At 37.0% G+C, this 21393-nt stretch overlaps 3 protein-coding genes across 4 annotated transcripts in view; 2 read left to right on the top strand and 1 right to left on the bottom strand.

The window, feature by feature from the left end:
* Positions 1-2973, top strand: part of LOC131631288 (8-hydroxygeraniol oxidoreductase-like) — a 3232-nt gene extending 259 nt beyond the window's left edge. Inside the window, exons 1-7 of one of the 2 annotated variants that reach the window (XM_058902085.1) lie at positions 1-6; positions 100-242; positions 780-817; positions 902-1304; positions 1395-1628; positions 1923-2081; positions 2502-2973. The exon at positions 1-6 is cut by the window's left edge and continues 258 nt beyond it. In XM_058902085.1, the coding sequence (XP_058758068.1) occupies positions 1-6; positions 100-242; positions 780-817; positions 902-1304; positions 1395-1628; positions 1923-2081; positions 2502-2612 (1094 nt within the window). In that variant the 3' untranslated portion in view covers positions 2613-2973. Of the gene's footprint in view, positions 7-99; positions 243-779; positions 818-901; positions 1305-1394; positions 1629-1922; positions 2152-2501 lie in introns of both variants that reach the window. The other variant, XM_058902086.1, reaches the window with a different exon arrangement.
* Positions 2974-5102: 2129 nt separating this feature from the next.
* LOC131631286 (pentatricopeptide repeat-containing protein At2g15980-like) lies at positions 5103-7066 on the top strand. Its single transcript, XM_058902082.1, has one exon. It carries the CDS (start codon positions 5396-5398, stop codon positions 6863-6865), a length of 1470 nt encoding a protein of 489 aa, XP_058758065.1. The 5' UTR covers positions 5103-5395; the 3' UTR covers positions 6866-7066.
* Positions 7067-7085: 19 nt separating this feature from the next.
* Positions 7086-8477, bottom strand: LOC131631287 (CASP-like protein 5C1). The gene is made up of 3 exons (XM_058902084.1): positions 7749-8477; positions 7530-7662; positions 7086-7414 (listed from the first exon to the last, which is right to left on the bottom strand). The coding sequence occupies exons 1-3, from the start codon at positions 7877-7879 to the stop codon at positions 7220-7222; spliced, it is 459 nt and encodes a 152-aa protein (XP_058758067.1). The 5' UTR covers positions 7880-8477; the 3' UTR covers positions 7086-7219.
* Between the last annotated feature and the right edge of the window lie 12916 nt (positions 8478-21393).

Genomic DNA, 21393 nt, shown 5'->3' with positions numbered 1-21393 from the left:
GCAAAGGTACGTACTACGTATATCATATCATTCAATCATTCATAAACTCATAATATAATTTCTATGATTCATATACTTATTTTTATTGGAATATTGTAGCTGCTATATGCTGGGGTGTAGGAAAGGGAGTGACTGTCGAAGAGATTCAAGTAGATCCACCTAAGGCAACAGAAGTTCGGGTTAAGATGTTGTGTTCTAGTATCTGCCACACAGACATCTCAAGTCTTCAAGGATTTCCACATGTTAGTTACTCACATAATTTCTATCCTTTACGATCCCGTAAAGACTTTCGCGATTTCGGGCAGTATAGTTGATCTATATCATAAAAACAGTAAACAACGGTATCAGGGTATCCATGGGCGAATTTACAGCTCAGCGAGCCCGGACACACGCTCGAGCTCAACCCCTCCTTTCGTTGTATACTCTCCACCTAATAGTCGATTTTTAGACAACACCAGGGGTAAATTAGTAATTTTTTAGACAAAATTAAGAGTAAAATTAGTAAAAGCAGGGTGTGAAATTTTTTGACAAAATCAAGGACACAATTTTTAGACAAAATCAAGATAAAATTAGTAGAAATATGGTGTAAAATTACTAAAAACAGGGTATAAATTTTTGCTCAGACTCCCTTAAATTTCTGACTCCGCCACAAGATATCACAGTATCGATAAATTTCAATACCGTTTTGTCATGGTCGTTTACGCACAAACAGACCATTTTTAAAACCTAATATATCTTTGTTTTTCCATAAAATAAAATTGTTTACTATTCATTTGCAGAATCAGTTTCCTCTAGCACTTGGACACGAAGGAATAGGGTAAAACTTGCATGCTCCAATAAATTCTTTTGTGTATAGTAATTTTACATATATCTCGTTATGAATCTTGTGTAAATGGTGCAGTGTTGTAGAAAGTGTTGGTGATGAAATAACAAACCTAAAGGAAGGTGATTTGATAATTCCGACATACATAGGAGAGTGTGGAGAATGTGAGAATTGTGGTTCAGGGAAAACAAATTTATGTTTGACACATCCTGTGAGGTTGACTGGTTTAATGCCAGACAACACTTCGAGGTTGTCTGTACGAGGTCAAACAGTGTACCATGTTTTGAGCTGTGCTACATGGTCAGAGTATGTGGTTGTTGATGTCAACTACCTTGTCAAAGTTGATCCAACCATTAATCTACCTTATGCTAGTTTCATCTCATGTGGTTTTTCAACTGGTTATGGAGCTTCTTGGAAAGAAGCCATTGTTGAAACTGGTTCAACTGTGGCTGTTTTTGGTCTTGGTGCTGTTGGATTAGGGGTATGAAAATTTAAAAGTAATGATTTAATTTAATTTCATTGATTTTACCTTGTTTGAAATTTGACTTGGAATTTGTGGTGGATCATGTAGGCGATAAGTGGGGCCAAGATGATGGGAGCAAGTAAGATAATTGGTGTTGATATAAACGAGATGAAGAAAGAAAAAGGAGAGGCTTTTGGAATGACTCATTTTATAAATAGTAATGTTTCTGATAAATCTGCTTCTGATTTGGTTAAGGAGTTAACTGGAATGGGTGTGGATTATTGTATTGAATGCACAGGTGTTGCATCTATGCTTACTGAATCTCTTGAAGCCACAAAAAAGGTAATTAATGTTTTATCTATAGTCAAAGTGGTAATCAGTGGAAATTTACACAGACCATCGTGAGTACCGAAGTTTGAACGCTGGTGAGTGTTGACGAGTGTTCTTTTTTTTTTTTTTGAATAAAGGTGTAATATTGAATAAGAAAAGGTGATACACAAAAAGGAGAGGGCGACTAGGCCAAGACCCTCTCAAGACAGGATTATGTCATTTGAGATAGGATTTGCGGACAAGTTTCCTTCTAATATTTGATTCTAATTTTGTGGTTCTAAATATTTGTATGTTTGATGTAAATAGGGAACAGGTAAAACAATTGTTGTTGGTATAGGAGCTGAACTTGTTGTACCCTTAGGAGTTCTTGCTATTCAGTTTGGTAGAACCTTAAAAGGTTCTGCTTTTGGAGGTATAAGAGCCAAATCAGATCTTTCCATCATTGCTCACAAATGTCAAAATCAGGTAATCTTATTTGTTTTCATTGTAAATGAGATATAGTATTAGAAGCATCACTCACAAATGTCAAAATCAGGTAATCTTATTTTTTTTCATTGTAAATGAGATATAGTATTAGAAGCATGACCGTATTTCAAGACCTATAAGATGGGTTTTTGCATATGGTTTAACTTTATCACGAGTGAACTTTGGTTAAGTAGAGTGATCTTTAAATGTAAGACGGATTACTACATAGGGTTTAAATTTATCACATATGAATTTTGGTTTGGCTAAATAGGACTACATAAAATTTTTGACACGGTAAAATAAAATATTTATTTATTTTGTCATAATTATTAAACTAAAACTGATATACATGTGCTTCTAAAATCTTGAAGGGCTCTTTCTTTAAGTGTCTTATAACATTGACTATTTACCATTTTACAGGAATTTCCTCTTGAAGAACTTTTCACACATGAGGTCTCTTTGGTAGATATAAACAAAGGATTTGAGTTATTGAAACAACCCAATTGTGTGAAAGTTGTCGTCAAAATGTAGTGTTACATTTATTATGGGTAAACCAAAATGTAGTGTCTTGCTAGTTGGTAATACTGGTTCGCTTAATCAAATCAGGAGGAGTTGGTATTTTGCTTCACACTTGGAGAATCCAAGATGATTAGGCTGTTTGACTACATGAACTAGTTTATACACATGTATTGGTGCCTGTTTTTTTTTCTCCACTTGTTTTGTTTCAATCTGGTTTTTCTTTCCAAGGATGAGACCTGTTTGCTCCAATTCAGGTCGGGTTCTGTTAGATTTAATATGGCACTGTAATGGCATTTCTTATGCCTTGAATTATTAATAAAGTCTTTGTTTTTTTGGCGGTTAAAAAAAATAAACTATAGGCAGAAAATATTAGAGTTGTTGTTTTGCCTTTTTTGAAAAAGTAGAATTGCGTATGGATAATAATATTTGCATCATGCATGTATGTGTCGTATGATTCAGGTGATAATTCAATTTATCATCTAGTAACTTAGAATTAAATGAATGATTTATTTTCAGGATGTTATAAGATACATCATGTTCTTAGAATTTCGAATCATTTAATTGGTAAAATTTGAGGGTTTCAACATGGAGAGTAAGAGAGATGGATAGACAATTAGAAAAAAATATAATTGATAACATTATAATAGTATCTCTAAGGTATGTAAATAATTACAAGTATTGAAACACAACAATAAGTCAAATAGCTGAAAAAACTAAATTTGTGTCTTTGTAATCGGTTACACAAACCTGTAATCAGTTACTGCTGCTAAAAATCTTAAAATATTAACAGTGGTAATCGGTTACTGCGAATGCATAACCGTTTTCACATGCATATGTTTGTGGTTACCGGTTACAACACTTGAATTGTCAACTTTCACTTAACACGCCACCTTAATTCAAGTGCTCGAAGTTTTTCATGCTCATGTTCATCTTCAATCTCTTAAACACTTCTATTGTGACTCCCTTAGTAAACAAAGCAGTCACTTGGTCTTCACTTCTATAATATCTTAATCTCAATCTTCCTTCACTAACAAGCTCTCTCAAGTAGTGAAACCTCATCTCAATATACTTGCTCCTCCCGTGTGCAATTGGATCCTTAGCAAGGTTTATAGAGGAAACGTTATCAACCAAGAGCGTTATAATGTCACCCCCATCGCAGCCCAACTCCTTCAATAGATTCATTAGCCACACGGCTTAGCACGCACACAACGAAGCGACAATATACAGGATCTCATAAGACAAGAGTGCTACTAGTGGTTCCTTCTTCGAACACCATAAGATTGGTGTTCCACCAAACATAAAGATGTATCCAGTTGTATATTTTCAATCATCTTTATCTCTACACCAATTGAATCGGTAAAACCAAATAAATTGAATTTTTTTCCCATGTCCGCTGCGGGGAAAAGAATTCCGTAGCTAATATATCCTTTGTCGTATCGTAGAATCCTCTTGATTGCTGCCAAGTGAGACACCCTTGGTCTCTCCATGAATCTACTCACAATACTGACACTAAACGCCAAATATGAAAGTACCAGAAGGATTCAATCAGCCTCCTATACTGAGTTGGATTCACCTTTTGCTCATCCTCATTCTTAGGCACCTGAACCTTGGTTCAACCAGTGTAATGGCAAGATTACAATGCTCCATTTCAAACTTCTTCAAAATCTCAAGCACATATCTTCTTTGGTGCATGAGCAATCCCTTCTTGTACTTGTGAAACTCAATACTAAGGAAGTATGTCATGGGGCCAAGGTCAGTCATCTCAAACTCTTTCATAAGCTCACTCATGAACTTAGAAATACACTTTTTGTCGCTTCTCGTAATCAACAAATTCTCTATGTATAGACAAAGGATAATCACACATTAACTTGTATCTATCTTCACATACACGCTATGTTCGGATACATACTTCTTGAAGCCAATCTCCTTTAAAAAAATCACTTATCCTCTTGTTCCAAGATCTTGGATCTTGTTTCAAACTATACAACACTTTATTCAACTTGTAGAACACTGACTCTTAGTTTTTCACAACAAAATCAAGGGGCTGCTCTACATAAACTTCCTCTCCAAGCGTCCATTCAAAAATGTAGATTTAACAATCATTTGATAGATGAACCAATTATTGTTATTCGAAATACCAACAACTAGTCTAATAGTTTCAATTCTAGAAATCAGTGTAAATACCTCTTCAAAGTCTAAACCATCCTTAATTTCTTCCCTCCTTTTATTAACCCTCGTGTTACAATTCCACGTATAATAATCAGTGTCATAATAACAATTAAAAAAATAACAATTAAAAAACAAAAGTCAAGTCAGCAACATTATTCACATAGAATTTTTTTAACACAATTTTAGCGTCAGTCAATGTCCAACGCCAACCAAAAAGTGGCATATAAGAACTTAAAAAAAAAAAAAATTAAAAACTTACATAAATTAATTAATGGTTCCATTACATACCCTCTAAATAGGATTAAATGAAAATTGACAACAAAATATTCAGAACGATAATTATAACAAAAAAAAATAGAAAGAGAGACATGTTAATCAAGGAGACAAACCCTTAACTCCTTAACTCCATTAACTCCAAACATAAACTAACAGCTCACTTCGAGTTGTAACTGATCTGCTTCTCCATTTTCATTTCCCTCACTTCCCAACCCAACACCCTCTTCACTTGCCACACCCTCTCTTCAATTTCTATCTCCTTTCTTAAATTTTCGAAGCTTCACATCCCTCGTGTTAGAAACCGCGATTCACTTTCAGTGATTGTTTTGAATTCAGATATATCAGTTTTAATGGCTCAAACCTCTGAATTTCAAATAGCTAAACACTTGCACAAACCTCTCAATTTCAAATTACTAAAACCCTTAACCCTCTTCTTCTCATCATCATCTTCTCCTTCTTCTTCACATCAACAACAACACCAACAAATTGCTGTAACTTCCGCAGTTTCAATCCTCACCAACCAACGTTCCAAATCCCGCTGGAACACTCTCCATTCCCTCTACCCAAACGGCTTCAACCCTACCGATTTCTCCCAAATCACTCTCCACCTCAACAACAAACCCCACCTCGCACTTCACTTCTACCAATGGACCAAATCCAAATCCCTCTGTCACCACAGCCTCTCCTCCTACTCCACCATCATCCACATCCTCGCACGTGGCCGCCTCTACTCACACGCTTACAACACCATCAGAACCGCTCTTCTCAACTCCGAGACCGAGACGCCGCTGAAGCTTTTCGAGATTCTTGTCAAGTCTTATCGAGATTGCGGTTCTGCTCCTTTTGTTTTTGATTTGTTGATTGAAGCGTGTTTGCAGTCGAGAAAAATTGAACCTTCGGTTGAAATTACTAGAATGTTACTCTCCCGTGGGATTAGCCCCAAGGTTATGACTTTGAATTCTTTGATTTCTAGGGTTTGTGGAAAATTGGGGATGGATGTAGGGTATAAGATTTACCGGGAGTTTTTTAGGTTAGATGAAGAAAAATATGATTTTTCGAAAAGGGGTTTTAGAGTTGTTACCCCTAATGTGCATACTTTTAATACATTGATGTTGTGTTGTTATCAAAATGGTTTGATGGAGAAGGTTGAGGAAATTTGGGATGAAATGTGTGAAATGAATTGTGATCCTAATGGTTATAGTTATAGTTTATTGATGACTGTGTTTTGTGAGGGAGGGAGGATGAGAGATTGTGAAAAGATGTGGAAGGAAATGAGGAAGAAGGAAATTGAGCCTGATGTGGTTAGTTATAATACCATAATTGGTGGGTTTTGTAAGATTGGTGATGTTGGAAAAGCTGAGGAGTTTTTCAGAGAAATGGGATTGGTTGGTATTGATGCAACGGTTTCGACTTATGAGAATCTTGTTAAGGGGTACTGTAATGTCGAGGATGTTGATTCGGCTGTTCTTGTTTATAAGGATATGTGCAGGAAGGATTTTAGACCTGATGCGTTGATCCTTGATATGGTAGTTAGATTACTTTGTGATAGAGGTAGGGTTGAAGAAGGTATGGAGTTTTTCAGGAGTGGAGTTGGTAAGTTTGGTTTGGTTCCGAAGGAGAAGAGTTATGAGGCCTTGATTAAGGGGTTGTGTTTCGAGGGGAGGATGGAAGATGCGTTGAAGCTTCAGGCAGAGATGGTAGGAAAAGGGTTTGAACCGAGTTCGAATATATATGAAGCTTTTATTGGTGGGTATATTAGACAAGGGAATGAGGAAATGGCAGAAGCTTTAAAGAAAGAAATGGTGCAAACACATCAATAGCTAACAGATTAATTACTTTTTGTTTGCCATTTACTGTAAAATCTGAGATCTGTATACTAGTCTATTTTTATCCTTGGACTCATTCACAATAGCATATTGAACATGAGTCTGGTAGGCTTTTTATGATTTCCTGTTCTTGGTGTATCTGATGCATGGCAACTTTGTGCGCGAAATAGAATTGAACAGACCAATCTATATTAACATTGAGTTTTCTCTATACTTTCTATTACAAATGCATGTGAGCTTTTAAGTTATACATCACTAACAAACTAGGATTGTCTCATAAAATTTGAAAAAGTACTACAAAACAAACAATGGTCAATCTAATATTTTTACAGGGGAATTAAATGAGAATCACAGAGAGGGTAACAGATAAAGGTTAAAAAGAGAGGATGCCAATGACAGAAACCATGACACAAAGGCCAGAGCTGCAGATATCCTGTACCTGCGGCAAAGCTTTATAGGACAAAAAGATCCTTGAGAATCAAGCAGGAGATCCACAACACTAGCAGTTGATGAAGCTGCTGCTAGTGTCAGTGTTGATAAAATCTGCAGCAAATAAACTCAAGTTACCAACAGATGGTTGGTTGCCGGTATCGGCCGCGGCCAATTCAAACATTCAGTTAAAAAACTTAATAGATTAGAGAGAAAGTTAAGTATATACCCAATCTCCCACAACAATAATCAGTAGTATTCCCGGTTGGCGAATCGGGCATTTGACAAGTACAGAGTATCCATCTACCAAAGCTAATGTGAAACTCCAAGGTATAACCAGACCCATGATTGTCACCAAATAGCTACAACATGATTAATGGAAAATTCAATGAATTTACTCATTAGACTATATCACAACACAGAGAATAGCAGAGAAAAGAGAAAGTACCAGAAAGCAGTGTAGCTGTAGAATTCAACTCCCAAAGACATAAACAGAAGAGAAGCAGATGAGAACAAAGTTTGGCCTACTCTCAAACTAAAACTGACACTTGTGCCCACAGAACCAGGTAATTCATTCATGTAACTTATTCTATAGGTTTCTAAACTATATATTACTCTATTATTGTTCTTTCCTCTTCCCTTTGTAATATGCTACTATCATATATTGTTTTCCTTCAAAACTCATCAACCTCAGTCCCCCACCACCTAGTATTGTCATCAAAGCTTAGCTGAATCTTTTTATGAAAACACAAAAACATTATCTATAATAATATATAATATCTCACAACACCTAAGATTCAAACATGATTCCCCTGGCATCAGTTGATCTTCAACACTTCTTTTACAAAAAGAAACTTCATGAATGGAATTTTCTGGCTAGGTGGAAGTTTGGTATAACTGCAAAAGCTTTTGCTATATCAGTTGATTGAGCAAGAATTCAGTTTCCTTAATTATGACAACTGAGTTACTGTTTTTTCGGTGGCATGTCCTTAGCACCGCTAAATACTATGAGATTTCTATGACAATACTTTTTAGATATATTTGATAGCAGCAAGCAATGTTTTTAGGTGCATGTAGTAGAAAGAGTTTAAAATAATTTTGATTTATGGAAAGTTAGTTATATTCTAAAGTGTGATCAATAAGATGCTTACTTTGTTAGATTTGATCCTTTAGATTGTTTATATTTGGTTAATATACTTTTTATGTGGTTTTGAATGGTCGTTGATCCTGTTATAAGGACGAGGCAACGTAGGCATATGTCCAAAATGAATTCATACCATTGCTTTAAGAAGGAACATAGATTCTACATTTGTCACAACGTTATTTGACCCTTTTTTCATTGGTGAAATGATTCGATTATACGAAGCAAGTGGATGTAATGTAGTGGTGGCAGACTGGCAGCATTCTTAAGTACACATCTTAATTCAGCATGTAAACATCTAGATACTTTCCAAACTTTTATATCTAAAGCTATTAAGGGTGGGTGAGATAGTTCAACCGATATGTGTTGGTTGAGTTAAGTGACGGTAAAATTCTTAATCTAGAATTTGATCACTGTCAAAAGCATTTATTTAGATTTATGTATTAATGTAAATAAGTTGTTAATATTTATAAATCAACAGAGGGAATGTAAATGAGGTAAATTTATGTTGGAGTTTTCGTCGACTTTGGATCTTACTATAATAAATATTTGGTTTAGAAAAAGAGATAAACATCTTATCACATATAAAACTGGGGTGACATGTTCTCAGATAGATTTTGAGAATTTCTTATTAGACCTCCTAGTCCTCTTGGTCACCTGCGCTGAAATCCCCAAAATGCCCATTTATTTCGGAAGTGCATTTTCGAAGTCTACTTTTTATGAAAAGAAATGTGGTTTTGTAAAAAAAAGTGTTTTCAGAAGTGCATCTCCGAATTCACCCTCCTTGGAAGATTTCGGATATGTACTTCCGAAATCTTCTCTGATACAGAATCCATCAAACAAACAACAACGCTTCGATTTTATTACAAAACGTGGAAATTACAAACATCACATAACATAAAATTAAAGTTACATATTGTTAAACACGGGTAGGTGAGGATGAGTCAACATTTTGATAGAGTCGGCCCATGATCTTTGAAGTTTCGCATCCAACTCGATCGGACCCTTCGAAGAAAATCGGTCGAAAGTTGACCACAAAATCGCTAAATCCTCGTTGTCCTTGACTTCAAATGGGGTGAACTCAACGTCTCCCTCGTTGTTAAGCGAAGGCGAGCGCTACTCAAGTTTGACAACCTTTCAATTTTTCGGGTATTGCAATAGAGTGTTGAGCGACGTTATCAATTCTGCGAACGACATGTCGCGCAAGAAGCGAAATTGGAACGGCGTCGGGTAGCCAGTGCTGAAGTAGACAAACGCAATGTGGGGGTAGGTTTGTGTCATTGTTGTTTTGTGGCTTGATGTTGATGAAAAGGATTGGAGTTGTATTTATAGACTTATTGGAGTAATAATGACCCAACAAACCTTATCTTGCTTTCAGTGAATGTTTCGGAAATGTACTTCCGAAAACATCCCAAATCTCATCAAATTTCGGAAATACACTTCCGAATTAAGCAGAAACAGACCTGAATTTTAAGTTTTGAGTTGTGCAATGTGTTTTGACAATTAACTACAAATTGAACCAAGCATAAGCATAACATAAACAATGACAACATAAAATATAGGCATATTATATATGTATTGAATCAGTTTGATTTTACATTATAAACGACAATACATACAAAAAATGACACACACCGGTCACTACAAACAAAAACGGTCCGGTAAAAACTAAAATTCACCGAACCAATCAGTGGCACTTAAATCTAAAATCGGTATGTTCTTCAACCGCTCTCTATTTTCCTCACGCTCTTGCTTCATCAATTCTTCAAACTCCGCCATTCTTTCAACAAAAGGATACGGCCAAGTCTCCGCCTCGTTTGTATGATGTGTTGTCCATTGACAAGAAGTAGCCGGTATAAGACACCCCGGTTTCAAAAAACCTTGCACAAAGTGGCGCGATCTTAGATACTCAATACATATGATGCGGCTCGACGTGTCCAAAGGCGGTCGACTATGAAGTGGAAAAAATGTCTCACATAATCCAAATCTCGTCAAATCGACACACACCCGATCGTACGCACTTGCTATGAGATGGCCAATATCGGGGAATGACATCCACTTCGAAACCAGGGCGAGACCGCTTAGTGATGGAACAAGTGAATCATGAAGTTTATCAAAGTTTTCTTGATTTTGATAGAGTCGACTGTGGATGTCCCTATGTGAAGTCAACTTCGAAATAAGTGCCCGTCGAATAAGAGTGTGATTTTCTTCTCCTTTTCCGAGCAAACCGGCAACGGCCCGATATCTACAATTGTCGTCGGTGCCAACATCAACTATGTTATCAATATATTTGTGCATAAAAAACGGCATCTCATCAATGTATATCATTGGAGATTTTTTTATCGGAGGTGTGCGCGACGGCTTCGAAACACGGGCTCCTTTGTTAGCACTACACTTGGACTTTGGTGTTGGTGAATCCGGGATCAATGCAATAACATGTTCAAAGTAGGAAGGATATCGTTTGGTTGATGTATCTTCTTGGGTACTTTTTGAAGGATAGAAAAACACTTAGAAAGGGGAGGGGTTTGAATAAGTGTAGTCTAAAAACTTGAACGATAAAAACAATATGCACAGTTATTTTTATCCTGGTTCGTTGTTAACTAAACTACTCCAGTCCACCCCCACTGAGTGATTTACCTCACCTGAGGATTTAATCCACTAATCGCAACAGATTACAATGGTTTTCCACTTAGTCCGCGACTAAGTCTTCTAGAGTATCCTGATCACAACCTGATCACTCCAGGAACAAATGCTTAGACACAAGCTAAGACTTTCTTAGAGTATCCTGACCACCACGTGATCACTCTAATTACAACTGCTTAGACACAAGCTAAGACTTCCTAGAGTATCCTGATCAACACTTGATCACTCTAGTTACTTACAAATTAATGTAATCAATTCTAAGAGTATTACAATTGCTTCTGAAAAGCTATAATCACAACAGTGATATTTCTCTTAACGTTTAAGCTTAATCTCACTAATATATTACAACAGCAATGTAGTGAGCTTTGATGAAGATGAAGTTTTTGAGCTTTGAATTGAACAGCGTTTCAGCAAGTTAATATTCACAGAATTTGGTTCAGAGTTGTTAACCTTGCTTCTCATCAGAACTTCATATTTATAGGCGTTTGAGAAGATGACCGTTGAGCGCATTTAATGCTTTGCGTGTTCCGTACAGCTTTGCATTTAATGTTTCACGCTTTTGTCAACTACCTCGAGCCTTGTTCACGCTGTGTCTACTGACGTTGCCTTTAATAGCTTCCAACGTTCCTTTTGTCAGTCAGCGTAGCCTGCCACCTGTACTTTCTTCTGATCTGATGTTTGTGAATATAATATTTGAATATCATCAGAGTCAAACAGCTTGGTGCATAGCATCTTCTTGTCTTCTGACCTTGAAGTGCTTCTGAGCGTGATACCATGAGAACTTCAGTGCTTCTGCTTCTGATCTCAAGTTCTTCTGATGCTTCCATAGACCCATGTTCTGATTCTGCCTTGACCATCTTCTGATGTCTTGCCAGACCATGTTCTGATGTTGCATGCTGAACCTTCTGAGACAAAGCTTCTGAGCGCTGATTTGTGCATACTCTTTATATATTTCCTGAAAGGGAAATTGCAATGTATTAGAGTACCACATTATCTCACACAAAATTCATATCCTTGTTATCATCAAAACTAAGAATATTGATCAGAACAAATCTTGTTCTAACAATCTCCCCCTTTTTGATGATGACAAAAACATATATAAATGATATGAATTTGCGATCAGAAAGAGCAGACGGCAAAAGACAAAATTACACAGCTATAGCATAAGCATGTGAATATGTCTCCCCCTGAGATTAACAATCTCCCCCTGAGATGAATAATCTCCCCCTGAAATAAATACTCGAAGAACTTTAATAATAAAAGACTTCCCTGATTATTTCGGTAGAGACGATCACATAAGCTTATGTCTTCTGATAATTCATAGCTTCTGACTTCTGCTTCCATTGGACAGCTTCACAACTTGAATTTCTTTAGATCCCTAGAACACTCACAGCTTCTGATTCCTGCTTCCATTTAGGACAGCTTCAGAACTTGAATTTCTTTGATCTTCAGAACATTCACAGCTTCTGATTTCTGCTTCCACTTAGGACAGCTTCAGAACTTGAATTTCTTTGATCTTCAGAACATTCACAGCTTCTGATTCATGCTTCTATTTAGGACAGCTTCAAAACTTGAGTTTTCTGGATCTTTAGAACATTCACAGCTTCTGATTTCTACTTCCCTCGGATAGCTTCAGAGCTTGAATTTCTTCTTACATCACTTCATGCTAGATTGTATCAGAACATTGTTGAATGTACCAGAGCATCATCAGAGCATCTCTACATCCTGAAATGTTACAGAACAAAACTAAACGACAAAAGTCAGCATGAATGAGTTAGAACATAAAATGTGTATCAGAACACAAAATATGTATCAGAGCCATATAAGCCATATAGAATATATCAGATCCAATAGACAATGTATCAGAGCAAATAGACAATGATTTGGATCATATTCTATTATCAGAATTTTTGATCATTCTTGCTTCTTGCTTCTGATTCTGAAGCTTCCTAGCACTCAGCTTGCTTCAAGAATCCAAGAGCTATTTCTGATCATTCTTCCTTCTTGCTTCTGATTCTGAAGCTTCCTAGCACTCAGCTTGCTTCAAGAATCCATGAGCTTGATTCATCTTGTTGCTTCTTATATTGATCTTGAATCTTCGATTCCTGCAACAGCACAACTTAGAAACATATGAAGCTTGCAGCTTCTGTTAGTAAATGTGGGGTCTTTTTACTCGGTAACTAATAATATTAATCAGATCATTTATCATATATTTTCTCCCCCTTTTTGTCATAACATCAAAAAACAGAAAAGATTCAGATGTAAAGCAAGAGACAAATGGAAAGAAACATAAATAACTTTTCATTGATTTCAACAAGAAGGATTACAAAAGGTGAATGCAGGAAAACAGATGCAACAAGGAAAGAAAACTACAAAGACTTAAAGCCTAAGACTCTATCCTACGCAAAGACTGCGCAAACAACTCAAGAACCCTCTGGTCTTCAGTTTGTTCAGCCATGGAAGCTTGAAAACTCTTCATGCTTGTCCAGACTAGAACCTCCACTGTAGGAGAGATCCAAGAGACCAAAGAGGAAGTGAGGGACAGTTCATAGACAGGGAGCTAATGTTGCAAACGGGCTCCAGTGACTCAAGAAGGTCTTCTTCCTTTGGATAAATGTTGATAACAGCATTGAAGAAGAGATCTGTCTTGAAAGAGACTTGGAGAGCCATCCCAAGATATGCTTCACATCCTGTAACTGATTAACCCTTCCATCCGTTCTCATTGAGTTGAAAGGATTCATGATGAACGCAAGGTTGAAGATGAATGAACTAGGGTTTATGCCAAAGAAAAACTTTGTTGGACAAGAGAGAAAAAGAAGAAGAAAGAGAGCCAAGACTTATTGAAAAAATGCAACGAAATGACGGAATAAATAGAGGGAAAAAGAATAGGGAAACGTTCGAGGAATATAAAAAAGAAAAGAAGGACAATAAAAGAAATGATGAATGGCATTTAATGTTACGTGACGTGAGGAGAGATAATAATGACAAAAGACGAGATTTGCACAGTTACCTAAGTAGACGTCCCCTCAACTGCACGCACGCTTGTCCAGAAATAGTGAACACGTGTTTACCATCTAGATAGCCAGTTACAGCTGTTTTGCTTTTAAAGAGATTCTGAATCAACTTAGACAATGAAACGTTAGTAATAACTGAATCACAATTTCTAATTGATTTCAATCAGAACTTCTTAAAAAAATAATCCAATTTCATTTCAGAAGATACTCATACATAAGATCTTCTCATCTTCTCATTCTGGGCATAAATCCATACTGATATTCTTCAGAATGAACTTAAACCTATCTTCAGCAAGGGGTTTTGTAAAGATATCAGCCCATTGATGGTCTGTATCCACAAAGTTTAAAGATATAACACCCTTCTGAACATAGTCCCTTATGAAATGATGTTTAATCTCAATATGTTTAGCTTTTGAATGTAAAATAGGATTCTTAGATAAACATATAGCAGAAGTATTATCACAGAAAATAGGAATGTTACTCTCATATATCTGATAATCTTCCAGCTGACTTCTCATCCAGAGCATTTGTGTGCTACAACCAGCAGCAGCAACATATTCTGCTTCTGTTGTTGAGAGGGCAATAGTAGCTTGCTTCTTGCTGTACCATGAGATCAGATGACTTTCAAGAAATTGACAACTTCCAGAAGTGCTCTTTCTTTCTATTCTATCTCCAGCATAGTCAGCATCACATAATCCTACTAAGTTGTAATCTTTAGATCTTCTGTAAACTAAACCAACATTAGTAGTACCTTTCAGATACCTTAGAATTCTCTTAACTGCTGTTAAATGAGATTCTCTTGGATCTGATTGGAATTGAGCACACAAACAGACACTAAAGAGAATGTCGGGTCTAGAAGCAGTTAGATATAGAAGAGATCCGATCATACCTCTGTACAACTTCTGATCTACCTTCTTACTTGCCTCATCCTTACCCAGTACACATGTTGGATGCATAGGAGTTTTGGCTTCTTTGCTTTCAGAAAGATTAAACTTCTTCAGAAGTTCTTTCACATACTTCGTTTGATGAACATAGGTTCCATCGGAAGTTTGGTTGATTTGAATCCCAAGGAAATACTTGAGTTCTCCCATCATGCTCATTTCAAATTCAGCCTGCATAGACTCAGCAAACTCCTTTCCAAGTGTAGCATTAGATGTTCCAAAGATAATATCATCAACATATATTTGACAAATTAAAATATCCTTTTTAAATGTTTTACAAAAGAGAGTAGTGTCCACTTTTCCTCTAGTGAAATCATTTTCCAGAAGGAAAGAACTCAAACGTTCATACCAAGCTCTGGGAGCTTGTTTCAATCCGTATAATGATTTCTTTAATTTGAAAACATGATTTGGAGACATGGAGTCTTCAAAACCAGGAGGTTGGTGAACATAAACTTCTTCATCTATATAACCATTTAAGAAGGCACTCTTGACGTCCATCTGATAAAGAGTGATGTTGTGTTGAGTGGCAAAAGAAATTAATAGACGAATAGATTCTAACCTGGCCACTGGTGCAAATGTTTCTGTATAATCAATCCCTTCTTGCTGACTATAACCCTGAGCAACCAGTCTGGCTTTGTTTCTTACCACTTCACCTTTCTCACTTAGCTTGTTTCTGAAAACCCACTTAGTACCGATGATGTTAAATCCTTTTGGTCTAGGAACCAAGTCCCATACATCATTCCTTGTAAACTGATTTAATTCTTCTTGCATGGCAATTATCCAGTCTGGATCTTCTAGAGCTTGATCAACAGAAGTTGGCTCGATCAAAGAAACAAGACCTAATTGACATTCTGCATTGTTCTTAAGGAATGCCCTTGTTCTGATGGGATCATCTTTCTTCCCAAGGATCATATCTTCTGAATGAGCTGAAGCAAGTCTAGGTGATCTTCTGATAGTTGGTTCTTCAGAAATCCTAAGATTCTCTAAAGATGCAGCAACTTGATCTTCTGATCCATTGCTTCTGAGACTGCCAGCTTCTGCAGCTTTGCTTCTTGGTTCTACTGCTTCTGATATATCAATATCAAAATTTGCAAAATTCTCAAACTGCTTTGGTTTTTCAAGACCAAGCTTATCATCAAACCTGACATTGATTGATTCTTCTACAATCAATGTTTCAGTATTGTATACTCTGTAGCCTTTAGAGCGTTCGGAATATCCAAGAAGGAAACATTTTTGTGTTTTGGAATCAAACTTACCAAGATGATCTTTAGTATTCAGAATAAAACATACACATCCAAAAGGATGGAAATATGAAATGTTGGGCTTTTTGTTCTTCCACAATTCATAAGGAGTCTTATTTAGAATAGGTCTGATAGAGATTCTATTCTGAATATAGCATGCAGTGTTAATTGCTTCTGCCCAGAAATGCTTAGCCATATTGGTTTCATTGATCATGGTTCTGGCCATTTCTTGTAGAGTCCTATTCTTTCGCTTTACAACTCCATTTTGCTGTGGAGTTCTAGGACAAGAGAAATCATGAGCAATACCATTTTCTTTGAAGAACTCCTCAAAGAATCTGTTCTCAAATTCGCCACCATGATCACTTCTGACCTTTATGATTTTACACTCTTTCTCAGATTGAATCTGAGTGCAGAATTCAAAGAACACTGAATGAGACTCATCCTTGTGTTTCAAGAACTTTACCCAAGTCCAGCGGCTATAATCATCAACGATGACTAATCCATATTTCTTCCCTCTGACAGATGCTATTTTGACTGGGCCAAACAGATCAATGTGCAAGAGTTCTAACGGCCTTGAGGTAGAAACAACATTCTTAGACTTGAATGCAGGTCTGGAGAACTTGCCCTTCTGACATGCTTCACAAAGAGCATCTGATTTGAATTTCAGATTGGGGAGTCCTCTGACCAGATTTAGTTTGTTAATCTGAGAAATCTTTCTCAAACTAGCATGTCCTAATCTTCTGTGCCAAACCCATTGCTCTTCAGAAACAGACATAAGACAAGTCACCTTCTGCTTCTCAAGATCAGAAAGATCAATCTTATAAATGTTGTTCTTCCTCTTACCTGTAAATAGGATTGAGCCATCCTTCTGACTTACAGCCTTGCAAGACTTTTGATTGAAGATTATATCATAACCATTGTCACTTAATTGACTTATGGACAATAAGTTATGCGTTAATCCTTCTACAAGAAGTACATTAGTTATGGAAGGAGAGTTACCAAGACTTATGGTTCCAGAGCCAATGATTTTGCCTTTCTGATCTCCTCCAAACTTGACTTCTCCACCTGGTTTAAGCACCAGGTCTTGGAATGTAGACCTTCTTCCCGTCATGTGTCGCGAGCACCCAGAGTCCAGGTACCATGACATTTTGCTTTTTGTCCTCTTTTCCGCCAAGGATATCTGCAATAGGAATAATCTTTTCCTTAGGTACCCACAATTTCTTGGGTCCTTTCTTGTTAGTTCTTCTCAAGTTCTGATTGAACTTGGGTTTAGCAAAATATTTAACAGGAGGAACAGCATGATATTCCTTATTCTGAGTTCCATGATATTTCTTAGGTTGTGTCACATGCTTCTTGGTGTGTGTTATGTGAAAACTTTGTGCATGTGATGTGTGCTTAATATCATGGGAGTGGCCAAATTTAAATTGGTTATACAGAGGCTTGTATGAGATTTTCATATCATCCACAGATTCAAGCTTGTATGGGATTTCACCCTCATAACCAATGCCAACTCTCTTGTTCCCAGACACAGCATATATCATAGAAGCTACCTGACTTCTGCCAATACTTCTAGATAAGAACTTCCTGAAACTTAAATCATATTCTTTCGGAATATGACTCAGACTGGGAGTGGATTTTTCTGAATCAGAAGGAGATCCAACATTATTGGATAATTTTAAAACTTTTTCTTTTAATTCAGAATTTTCCAACTCAAGCTTCTTAGTTTCAAATTCAAATTGCTTTTTCAACTTTTTGTATTTAATACTGAGATGAGCTTTTAATTCAAGAAGCTCTGTTAGACTGGAAACTAACTCTTCTCTAGATAGTTCAAAAAATACCTCTTCAGAATCTGATTCTGATGTAGATTCTGATCCATCATCTTCTGTCGCCATCAGCGCAAAGTTTGCCTGCTCTCCTTCAGAGTCTGATCCTGATTCTGATTCAGAATCATCCCATGTTGTCATAAGACCTTTCTTCTTATGAAACTTGTTCTTGGGATTCTCCTTCTGAAGTTTCGGACACTCATTCTTGTAATGTCCAGGCTCATTGCACTCATAGCAGACAGCCTTCTTCTTGTCAGATCTTCTGTCACCAGAAGATTCTCCACGTTCAAATCTCTTTGAACTTCTGAAGCTTCTGAACTTCCTTTGCTTGCTCTTCCAGAGTTGGTTCACCCTTCTGGAGATCATGGACAGTTCATCTTCTTCTTCAGATTCTGATTCTTCAGGATCTTCTTCTCTAGCCTGAAAAGCGTTAGTGCATTTTTTAATATTAGATTTTAATGCAATAGACTTACCTTTCTTCTGAGGTTCATTAGCGTCAAGTTCAATCTCATGACTCCTCAGGGCACTGATCAGCTCTTCCAAAGAAACTTCATTCAGATTCTTCGCAATCTTGAATGCAGTCACCATTGGGCCCCATCTTCTGGGCAAACTTCTGATGATCTTCTTCACATGATCATCCTTGGTGTAGCCTTTGTCGAGAACTCTCAATCCAGCAGTCAGAGTTTGAAATCTTGAAAACATCTTTTCAATGTCTTCATCATCCTCCATCTTGAAGGCTTCATACTTCTGGATTAGTGCAAGAGCTTTGGTCTCCTTGACTTGAGCATTTCCTTCATGAGTCATCTTCAAGGACTCATATATGTCATGGGCCGTTTCCCTGTTAGATATCATCTCATACTCAGCATGAGAGATAGCATTCAGCAAAACAGTCCTGCATTTGTGATGATTCTTGAAATCTTTCTTTTGATCATCATTCATTTCGCTTCTCGTGAGCCTTACACCAGTAGCTTTAACAGGATGTTTGTAACCATCCAGTAGAAGATCCCATAGATCAGCATCTAGACCAAGAAAGTAACTTTCCAGTTTATCTTTCCAGTATTCAAAGTTTTCACCGTCAAATACTGGTGGTCTAGTATAACCATTGTTACCATTGTATTGCTCAGCAGAGCCAGATGTAGATGCAGCTGGATTTGTTGGAATTTCACCAGCCATCTTTTACTGAAGCATTTTTCTCTTCCTGAATCTTTTCTAAACACGGTTAAGTGCTTGCACCTTAGAACCGGCGCTCTGATGCCAATTGAAGGATAGAAAAACACTTAGAAAGGGGGGGTTTGAATAAGTGTAGTCTAAAAACTTGAACGATAAAAACAATATGCACAGTTATTTTTATCCTGGTTCGTTGTTAACTAAACTACTCCAGTCCACCCCCACGGAGTGATTTACCTCACCTGAGGATTTAATCCACTAATCGCAACAGATTACAATGGTTTTCCACTTAGTCCGCGACTAAGTCTTCTAGAGTATCCTGATCACAACCTGATCACTCCAGGAACAAATGCTTAGACACAAGCTAAGACTTTCTTAGAGTATCCTGACCACCACGTGATCACTCTAATTACAACTGCTTAGACACAAGCTAAGACTTCCTAGAGTATCCTGATCAACACTTGATCACTCTAGTTACTTACAAATTAATGTAATCAATTCTAAGAGTATTACAATTGCTTCTGAAAAGCTATAATCACAACAGTGATATTTCTCTTAACGTTTAAGCTTAATCTCACTAATATATTACAACAGCAATGTAGTGAGCTTTGATGAAGATGAAGTTTTTGAGCTTTGAATTGAACAGCGTTTCAGCAAGTTAATATTCACAGAATTTGGTTCAGAGTTGTTAACCTTGCTTCTCATCAGAACTTCATATTTATAGGCGTTTGAGAAGATGACCGTTGAGCGCATTTAATGCTTTGCGTGTTCCGTACAGCTTTGCATTTAATGTTTCACGCTTTTGTCAACTACCTCGAGCCTTGTTCACGCTGTGTCTACTGACGTTGCCTTTAATAGCTTCCAACGTTCCTTTTGTCAGTCAGCGTAGCCTGCCACCTGTACTTTCTTCTGATCTGATGTTTGTGAATATAATATTTGAATATCATCAGAGTCAAACAGCTTGGTGCATAGCATCTTCTTGTCTTCTGACCTTGAAGTGCTTCTGAGCGTGATACCATGAGAACTTCAGTGCTTCTGATTCTGATCTCAAGTTCTTCTGATGCTTCCATAGACCCATGTTCTGATTCTGCCTTGACCATCTTCTGATGTCTTGCCAGACCATGTTCTGATGTTGCATGCTGAACCTTCTGAGACAAAGCTTCTGAGCGCTGATTTGTGCATACTCTTTATATATTTCCTGAAAGGGAAATTGCAATGTATTAGAGTACCACATTATCTCACACAAAATTCATATCCTTGTTATCACCAAAACTAAGAATATTGATCAGAACAAATCTTGTTCTAACACTTTTTGGCTTTTTTGGCGCACCTTTGGTTTTAACTGGTTGAGATGGCGGTTTCAAATCGGTGGTCTCTGGAAATGCAATTTTTCGCATTTGTTCTTTTATGTAAATTTTCATGGTGTCATCCGCTTTAGCAAACTTATCCATTATCACTTTCAACTCGTCGGAGATGGTGATTTTGGAATCATTTTCTTTCGGCGGCTCGAAATCATCAAAACGGAGCATCATCAACAGGGTTTTACTCGAAAGCACACCATTTGAGATTATTGGTATTATGTGTTCGTCATTCTCCCTTCAGAGTCATCATGCTTTATCATTGAGAGTTTGGTATCACAAGCAAATAAGAACATACTAGAGCGAGAGCGAATGAATTTTTTCAAGACAAACACATCCAATGCATCGTTATTATAGTTCAAAAACAAACAAGTATTGCATATAGGCAGTATTGAACAAGAAAGACTACGCATAAACATGCATGATGATGTAGAGATTGTCAAAGTTGAGGAGATTTTCTCCGTATGGACTTATTGCTTCAGAAGATCCATTGAGTCGAAGGAGAACTTCAAATTTGGCTTCCAGGTACAAATGATGATAACCTTTGTGTCGATCAGGCTTTGAAACTTTGTCTCGGAGTGGCTGACGATCATCAATCGAATGGTCAAGTGCCATGAGTTGTAAGTTTCCAGCTTTAGGGATTTGCGGAAGAAGATGAGAAACTTTGTTCTCTAGGGACCTGTTATGCAATGATATGCATGTAAATGCTTCAATGATATGCATGTAAATGCTTATGCAATGTTTTCAAGAATCTTTATGGAATTT

The sequence above is a fragment of the Vicia villosa genome, unplaced genomic scaffold (assembly GCF_029867415.1).
Source record: "Vicia villosa cultivar HV-30 ecotype Madison, WI unplaced genomic scaffold, Vvil1.0 ctg.000799F_1_1, whole genome shotgun sequence".
NCBI lineage: Eukaryota > Viridiplantae > Streptophyta > Magnoliopsida > Fabales > Fabaceae > Vicia > Vicia villosa.
Note: the sequence above shows the minus strand (reverse complement) of the source record. Positions and strands in the feature narration are given on the sequence as shown.

Bases quoted from the DNA above. Each gene is read 5' to 3' on its own strand.
- LOC131631287 (XM_058902084.1), bottom strand. From the start codon at position 7,879: ATGAATGAATTACCTGGTTCTGTGGGCACAAGTGTCAGTTTTAGTTTG. The intron at 7,663-7,748 runs GTACTTTCTCTT...ATCATGTTGTAG, and splicing joins TACAGCTACACTGCTTTCTG to CTATTTGGTGACAATCATGG. The intron at 7,415-7,529 runs GTATATACTTAA...TATTTGCTGCAG, and splicing joins TTATTGTTGTGGGAGATTGG to ATTTTATCAACACTGACACT.
- LOC131631286 (XM_058902082.1), top strand. From the start codon at position 5,396: ATGGCTCAAACCTCTGAATTTCAAATAGCTAAACACTTGCACAAACCT.